Source organism: Typopeltis vanoorti, chromosome 2, assembly GCF_054136105.1.
Source record: "Typopeltis vanoorti isolate ZY-2024b chromosome 2, IOZ_Tvanoo_1.0, whole genome shotgun sequence".
Lineage (NCBI taxonomy): Eukaryota > Metazoa > Arthropoda > Arachnida > Uropygi > Thelyphonidae > Typopeltis > Typopeltis vanoorti.
The window spans coordinates 143,905,001-143,913,887 of NC_143550.1; the positions used below are offsets into that span (position 1 = coordinate 143,905,001).

Consider the following 8,887-nt stretch of genomic DNA (forward strand, 5'->3'; position numbering starts at 1 on the left):
AGTCAAGAGTGGAAGAGGACAGAGAGTAGTACAGAGAGAAAAAGCAAGAAGCCAAGAGAGTTGTTGCACAGATGAAGGCAATGGCATATCAAGACCTTTATGATCAATTAGAAACAAAGGAAGGACAGAGAAAGATTTATCAATTGGCAAAATGGAGAAATAAAGCATCAAAGGACATTGTGCATATGAGGCAGATCAAAGACTCTGGAGGAAGGGTATTAAGGAAGGATGTGGATATAAGAAACAGATGGAGAGTATACTTTGAAGGGCTTTATATTTATATTTGGAGAATATAATTTGAAGGCCTTAATACTCTGAAGGGAATGAAGAAAATGCAAGGACTCACAGAGAAGATGGGGAGGCTTATGAGGGGATGGTGCAGAACATTAGCAGAGTGGAAGTGAAGGAGGCCATAAAAAGGATGAAGAATGGTAAATCGGTGGGCCCTGACAGGATCCCAGGAGGTATGAAAGGCACTGGGAGAAGAGGGAATTGACCTGCTGTCAGACCTGTTAATAAAAGTTTGTCAACAGGAAAATATACCCGAGGAATGGAGGAAAAGTACTCTTGCATGCATCTACAAAGTACTCTTGTGTGCATACCCTTGTATGCATCTACAAGGGTAAAGGGGATGCACAAGTCTCTAAGAATGATGCACACTTAGAATTTCAGAGGAATAAAGTTGATGTCACACACTATGAAAATCCTAGAAACGGTTCTTGATGGAAGACTGAGAAAGGAGGTGGAGATTGCAAAGGAGCAATTTGACTTCATGCCTCATCGATCGATGACAGATGCTATCTTTAGGTTAGGACAGATGATGGAAAAGTTTCAAGAGAAGCAATGGGAGTTACATCTGGTATTTATTGATCTGGAGAAAGCGTATGATAGAGTGCCAAGGCAAGAAATCTGGAGGTGTCTGAGGGAGAAGAAGGTACCGGAGAAATATGTCAGGCTAGTGCAGGAGATGTACAGAAATGTGAAGACAAGAATTCAGACCTGCCTGGGAGAGACAGAAAGTTTTCCAGTGACGGTTGGCTTGCATCAAGGGTCAGCATTAAGTCCATTCCTGTTTAATATTGTGATGGAGGTGGTGACGGAGGAGGTGAGAGAAGATGCGCCTTGGACTATGTTGTATGCAGATGACATCGTGCTGTGTGCAGAATCAAGTAAAGAAGTGGCAGCTAAAGTGGAAAATTGGAGGAAAGTACTGGAAGAGAGAGGTATGAGAATGAGCAGAAGAAAGACAGAGTATATGTGTTACAAAGTGGTTGGCAGCCAGGAGACAGATTCCAGGAGAGCTGGAAGGAAATGTCATCAGGAAGGTCAGTGACTTTAGATACTTAGGTTCAACAATGAAAGAGGATGATGAGGCTGAGAAGGAAGTGGGATGCAGGATACAAGCAGGATGGAGGAACTGGAGAGAGATGGCTGGAGTGCTATGCGATAAGAGGGTGCCGATCAATCTAAAAGGTAAAATCTACAGGACAGTAGTAAGACCAGTTATGACGTATGCTACGGAAACTGTAGCCCTGAGGAAAAATAACATCAGCAGGATGGAAGTAGCGGAGATGAGAATGCTTAGGTGGATGTGCAGTGTGACTAGAAAGGATCGTCTGAGAAATGACTATGTAAGGGGAATGGCGAAAGTTACGAACTTAGAAGCAAAGATACAGGAGGCAAGGTTGAGATCGCTGTTTGATCATGTGATGGGGGGGGGAAGAGTATGTGGGAAGAAAGGTCATCCAGATGGATGTGCAGGGGAGGAGGAAGCACGGGCAACCAAAGAAGAGATTGGAGGGAGATGGTGGAGGAGGACTTGAGGATGAAGAAATTGGATGTGGCTACAGCCCAAGACAGGAGGTTGTGGAGGAGACTCACTACAAACAGCAACCCTACTTTAGTGAGAAAAGCTGCAGAAGAATAAGATAAGTAGCCAAAAGGTATCACACCTTATTATTAAAATTCTCTGGATTAGAGATAGCTGTTGGAAGTTTTTCCACTTGGTTATACTATAAATTAAAGATGCCAAGAAATTATATTCTTGGATAAAGGATTAACCAAGAAGGTTTAATTTGGTGAAGATATCACAAAATCTAACATCGATAAACCTCGTTAGTTCCATCACATGCTGCTTTAGATAGTTATCCTGCAGAAACTCAACAAATTCACTCTTCTTGTTATTGTACACTATCTCCTCTTTCCAATCCATATTCCTATAATTAAAATCTCCCATTAGGACCATCTTCATTTTACTTGCCCCACTCATTTCTCTAAACATTTCAAATCAATATTCTCCACATTCCCTGGGCTATAACAGCATCCTATTAGATATACTATTCTATTGATTCACACGTATTACTGTTTTCCACTTCGACTTTTGAAGGACACAATTCCTCTGCTACCATTAACAATACTTCCCCTCCTCTCTTCATCTTCCTATCCTTTCAGAAAATTCTATATCCCATCATTCACAACCTGACAGTATATCATCCTCAGTCAAACAAGTTTCACTTATGCCAATTACCTTTGAGTATATTGATTCAATCTATGCTACAAACTCAGCCCCTTTATTTCCAATACCCCATACAAGCATAACAATTCTCCATTCTTTGAGGACATCCCATCAACACAATCACTCTTTGCTCTCTCTGCCATAGTGCACCTCTTTGTTCTGACCATTCCCGTTACCTGACCCTGACTGTGATTTTCATTTATATTCTTATCATCACCACAGTTTTGCACTGTATCACTCTGCTCTGCTATAATCACTTCCTCACCCTTGTATCCATCCTCTTCCCATCCTTCCAAAACCTGCTTCTCAACCTCTCCCTGACTCTTAATTTCATATGAATCCTGTGAACTCTTATTAAACAATTGCTCCAAATGACCATCGTCTCCATTCAAATACATCCCGTCAGCTTTGAACCATTCTAACTTTCCTTGGAATTCATTCCATACATTCACAAATTGAAGACTCCAATTGACATCAGCCATCTTGTCATTCAGTATCATTGCTCTCCTTCTCAGTTCACTACTGTCATATTTGGGCAACAAACTAACCACTTTCCCAATGGCACTATTATCCATTACTTCCTGCAACAACTTCTTCAAATCCCTTTCCACATTCCTTGTCTCACTATTCAAGTCATTTATACCCACCACTACCACTAATTCTGACACCCGTTCTTTCCTTCTATGTAAAGCATATGATATTTGTTTTATTGTACCACCTGTAAAAGATATCTTGTGCACTTTATTTCTTACCATTTTTCATTGCACTTCCCACATACTATAATACGTTCCTTTTTATTGTTCAATCTAACACTCCAAAAATCTTTAACGTGTTTGGGCACATAAATAAAACAATTATCACATTTTATCCACTGCAAAAAGTCCAGGGAAAAACTCGACCTCTGAGTTGAGACTTTCCGTGCTGCTAGCATATGCTTCTTTGCTACCACTGCTGCCATTTTTGCAATGTTAACTAGCACTTCCATGTTAATCAAAATAACAACCAAAGTAAATACTTTTAGAACCACAATACTGCAGAACAATGATTACATCCAGAGAGATTATAGACAGAGAGTTGTAGAGTAGGTGATCTCCCTCGATGAGTCTTTGGACTCCCTGGAGGTGTCAAATAATAATAATAATATCCAGTCTGGCTATCACACAAAAGCATTATTACACAAATTTACATGATATAATTAAGGGGGAAAATGCTTTAATTCTATTTGAGTTGCTTATTTGTTTTGTGTTCTGACCAGTGAGTCTTATTTATTTTTCTTAGGCATTTCATTTCAAATGTTCTGATTTTTGGAATTTCTTTCTGACTGAGTGTCCAAGTCTTGGCTCTGTACATTGCTGTAGGTATAATAATGGTTTTATAGAGTTTTAGTTTGAGGCTTTTTGAATTGCTATTTCTCCATATTCTGTTTAATTTATTCATATTAGACCATTCTTTGTTAAGTCTATATTAAATAAACGTACATTATTTAATACAGTATTAAATGAAATTCTCAAGTATGCTATACAAATGTGCACTCTGTGTGAGAGAGAGATAGCACACCAGTCTTCTGGCAAGTGTGGTGTCTTGACAATATGCTGCAAAAACACTGAAAAGCTGCTACTCCACTTCTCCGTACAATAACCAGCTAAAATTTACAACGGAAAAAAAAAAAAAAGCATTTATTAAATATTTCATACATTTTAGAAACAAAATTAAGGATACTGTTTTGAATTAAAATAGCCCTCTAACATTTTCTTTATGCAAATATTCTATGAGTAAATATTATTAAAAAACTAAGTGAATTCCCTTTGCCATGACAGCCAATCATCACATTTTATGTGGCATAAGAAATTCTACAAAGCAATCAAAATCATGGAGCATTTCAGTGCGAGTAGCTTAAGCTCTGCAGGACTTAAACATATGGCTTCATACAAAAAAAAAAAAAAAAGTGCATGAATTCTAATTATCAATTATTGAACGCCATTGATAATGATACATCATAATTGATAATGTATAATTCAATATTCATTTTAATTGAATTAATCTGAATCACATCATCATGTATTATAATTCAATGAACTTATCCCTCTCTGTAGTCATTTACTAAGCTTTCAATATATGTAAACCCTATTATTGGTTAGTTAATTTTTTGCAACAAATCTCTCTCTCTCATCTACCCCAAATCAAGCTGATCATAAATGCGCACATGTATATGGCTAAAGATTACAGATATGAAATTCTTTCCATACCACAGTAATTCACTGCATTAACCACAATGCCACAACTGTAAATTACAGGATATTTATTTGTCTGTAACAAATCTACTTGTATTCATGATTTTTTTCCTCCTTTAATGTGTCAATCATATGCTAATGGTTCATGTTTTATTAATGTAAGCTGAAATATAATTCATTATGTAGTAGTTTAAATATAAAACCCATATAGAGACTTTCTTAATTATCAGTCAATTATCTAGCCAGAAACCAAAATACTGTTTTCCTCTCTACATAACTTTGGTTTCTTTGGAAAGTACATGTAAAAATTGTTGTTTCCTGCCCATGGGTAAGTACAACATGATATAATCTGTCTGCTGCATAGACAGATTGTTTCATACCATACTTGCCCTAAGTAAATACGTTAATTCACTTTAGAAAAAAGGAAACAAATAAACAACTGCTGTTCTTTGACTCATTAGTTAAATGCAATCTCAAAAGGCATACTTTTACAGTATATCACAAACCCACATGCAGGTAGTAGTACTTTTGCATACTCACATTATCACCATCTTTGCTCAAAAACTAGAAGTAATCAGAACTCTTTCATAGAAAGCTGGATCAATTTTTCTCTTCAGAAGCTGACCTACTTAATAATGGTTTAATCACAGTTGATTAACAAAAAAATTCTTTAAAATCAGAACAAGCATAGCTATATGTTAAACGATTACAGAAATTCTATCATTCCTTATTTAAAAAGTAGATCATATAAAAGATGCATAACAAATCAACGCTATGTTCAGATTGGTCACAAAAATATCCCATTTTTTTTCATCCTACTAAAGATTGAAGATTAGAATAAAATAAGACTAGCATCACAGATTATACAGAAATCACATAAACTGGAAAAATCAGAACTTCCAGGGTGCTCTTTCAACACAACCCACACACATTTTAGAACAATCCCACCTATGAGGTGTTGTAAAACTATATCACATATGAGTTAGATAATCCAGAAATCCTACTTTAGAGAACAAACATTATAGTATATTTCAAGCCACTTAAAGCTGCATATAAGGAAAGTGGTAGTTTCATACCTGATAATGATAATCATCCATAACATAAAGACATTTGCAAACATCCATACCAGTGTGGGATTAAGGCTCATAGTTGTAAGCCAGAAAGCAGACGTAATCCATTTGAACAGCCAGTCTGGCATTTTGCAGGATATATTTGGCTTTTACAGCTCATCCCAAATTGATATCTAAATTTTCAAAAATACTTTTAACCGAAATGTTTGTTCTAATTTTTCTAGAATTCTAATATCGGTGGTGCCCAATTCTTTGATTAATCAATTTTAATTCTAACTCAACTCTTAGATCCGTATACCACATTGTTATACTGCAAAAAAAGTCACAATTTTCATATTTCCCTGTGCAGAAAACATTTTTTATATCACCCCAACCCATGAAAAGTTGCAAAACCTATAGTATATCATGGACAGACTAAGGGTTTTTTTTTCTATTTTCATGAAATTATATATTTTTTGTATTTTTTTTCTTTTTTGCATATTTTTATTGATTTTCTTGAATTTTAAGTGGTAATGTAGGCAAATTTCAAAATGGAATAGTAGACAATTATTTGTATCTATATCTATGATCCCACAGAAGATTCTACAGAAATAAAGGAATTGTTCAGATCATTAGGAAGGACAGCTGATAAAGAAAAAAAAAGGGAAAAAAATGGCTTCTGTTGGAGACAGATCTAAACAGCAGAGTAGGAAATGAATTCCAGGCATACTGAAATGTTTGAAGGAACATGGGAGAAAAGGGAAAAGCTAATAATAAATATTTGCTGATTTCTCTTCAAGAGCTCGCTTTAGTGAGAACAAGAGTGGCAAACTAAAGGTACCTGATGCTGGACCATGCCTTACTTCATGTAATATGCATATTATATTATCTGTAGACTGGTCCCTACCAGTCTCTTTTCTTCTTACTCCTTTCTTCCCAATGCTATCATTAGAGGGCTCGGGTGAATCCTTCCTATTTCAGTCAGTCTTATACAGTGGGGTTCTGCCTTCTCTCCTAGGTATTTGCCTTGCCTAGCAGGCTGAAGTTACAACCTACCTGGCCAACATGGGACCAAAACCTCCTAGATATATGGAAAGGGTCTCTGCAATCCTGCCACTTTTTTTTTCTGATTTCATTCCAAAATTTATTTTTATTTATTCATGTGGGTCCCCCCCCCCATTCCTTGACCGTCTCCTGGTGGTTGAGGTCTTTTTCAATCTCCATGGTAAACTTTATACGAGGATGTAAGGAACTGTATGGCCTCATAACAGAGACTCCTTACCTTCCTTTTTAAGCAGTATCAATTCCTTACATCCTCGTATAAAGTTTACCATGGAGATTGAAAAAGACAACGAGTTATCATTTTTAGACGTCCTCCTCATCCGTTCACCTTCAGGTATTCTTACAACAACAGTTTACAGAAAACTAACTTTCACAGGTCGTTATATTCTCAAAGAATCTGCCCATCATCCTTGTCAAAAAAACGGGAATCATAAAATGTTTAATCCGACAAACCAAAACGAGCCTAATTGTTCAACTTCTCATTTATTACAGAAAGAACTTTCGACTATCAAACATCACATGAAACTAAATGGCTTCTCCGAAAAGAGTACACATCTTTTAGATTCTTACAATCCAACAAAAAACAGCAAAGATTCAATACGTCAAGTTCCAATTCCTTACATTTCCAGGATTTCAGAACCAATTTCAAGAATTCTGAAGGTGGAAAATAAATTTCCAACATCTTTCTCTAAATCCAGAGTAAATTAATAATAAGGTAGTACATCTTTTGGCAACTCGTATAAGTAAATATGACCTCTCCATTGCTTCTGCCTTAATATCACCACTTCTGGGTCTGCCTCCCACTGACGAGACCTCAATAAAGGTTGAAACCGGTCTGGGTAGTGGCCCTTCCCTCAATGCATAACATTATACATGTCTGCAAGGAGATGTGCTTTGTATTATGGGAGATACTGAGACAAGGAGTGATGAGAGCTTGGTCCACCTTTACTACGAGTTGCCTCAGTCCTGAACTACTTCAGGGGCAAACTTTGTTTGCCTACACTTGGGTTAAGGATTAAACTAAATTTATTATAAGTGAGTAAGTCAGCAGGTTCGAGTACCTGGGATCCATATTATTAATGTGAAGAATTGCTGTTCAGTAGATGTCAGAAGATTAGAAATGGAAACAACAGTCAGACTTGTATAAAATCCATCTCCACAGGAACGAAGTTGAGGATTTTGGATGCAGATGTTTTTCAAATAACGACTTGTGTATGTGAGACTTGGAACCTTAAGAGTCAGATAGGAAAAGGACAGCTGTTTATGAAATGTGGCGTTACAGAAGGCATTTGAGGATATCATATACTTAAGAATATTGACAAAAGAAAGTTGAAATACTTTGGACACATTGAAAAGATAGAAGGAGAACTTTTCAAAACGGGAATAGAAGGTAAAGTTCCTGGAAAAAGAGGAAGGGGTAGACCATCAATGAGATGGATGGATGGATTGTTAAGGTTAAGGATTAAACTAAATTTATTATAAGTGAGTAAGTCAGCAGGTTCGAGTACCTGGGATCCATATTATTAATGTGAAGAATTGCTGTTCAGTAGATGTCAGAAGATTAGAAATGGAAACAACAGTCAGACTTGTATAAAATCCATCTCCACAGGAACGAAGTTGAGGATTTTGGATGCAGATGATTTTCAAATAACGACTTGTGTATGTGAGACTTGGAACCTTAAGAGTCAGATAGGAAAAGGACAGCTGTTTATGAAATGTGGCGTTACAGAAGGCATTTGAGGATATCATATACTTAAGAATATTGACAAAGGAAAGTTGAAATACTTTGGACACATTGAAAAGATAGAAGGAGAACTTTTCAAAACGGGAATAGAAGGTAAAGTTCCTGGAAAAAGAGGAAGGGGTAGACCATCAATGAGATGGATGGATGGATTGTGTGTCTGGAGTGACTGATCTTCAGAGAATTGAAGCCTTTAAAAAAAGCATACAACAGGACCACCTAGCGAGGACTGGTGTGGCACATCACCGAGCAACTGAGAGACCATACAACATCTGATGGTGTCCAATGA

The 8,887-nt window shown here is 36.8% G+C and overlaps 1 protein-coding gene across 1 annotated transcript in view; it reads right to left on the minus strand.

The window, feature by feature from the left end:
* The window catches only part of E(z) (histone-lysine N-methyltransferase E(z)), a 516,600-nt gene extending 508,149 nt beyond the window's left edge, over positions 1-8,451 (minus strand). Inside the window, exon 1 of the mRNA XM_090413305.1 lies at positions 5,287-8,451. Within this exon, the coding sequence (XP_090269431.1) occupies positions 5,287-5,297 (11 nt within the window). The 5' untranslated portion in view covers positions 5,298-8,451. The remainder of the gene's footprint in view (positions 1-5,286) is intronic.
* Positions 8,452-8,887: the final 436 nt, after the last annotated feature.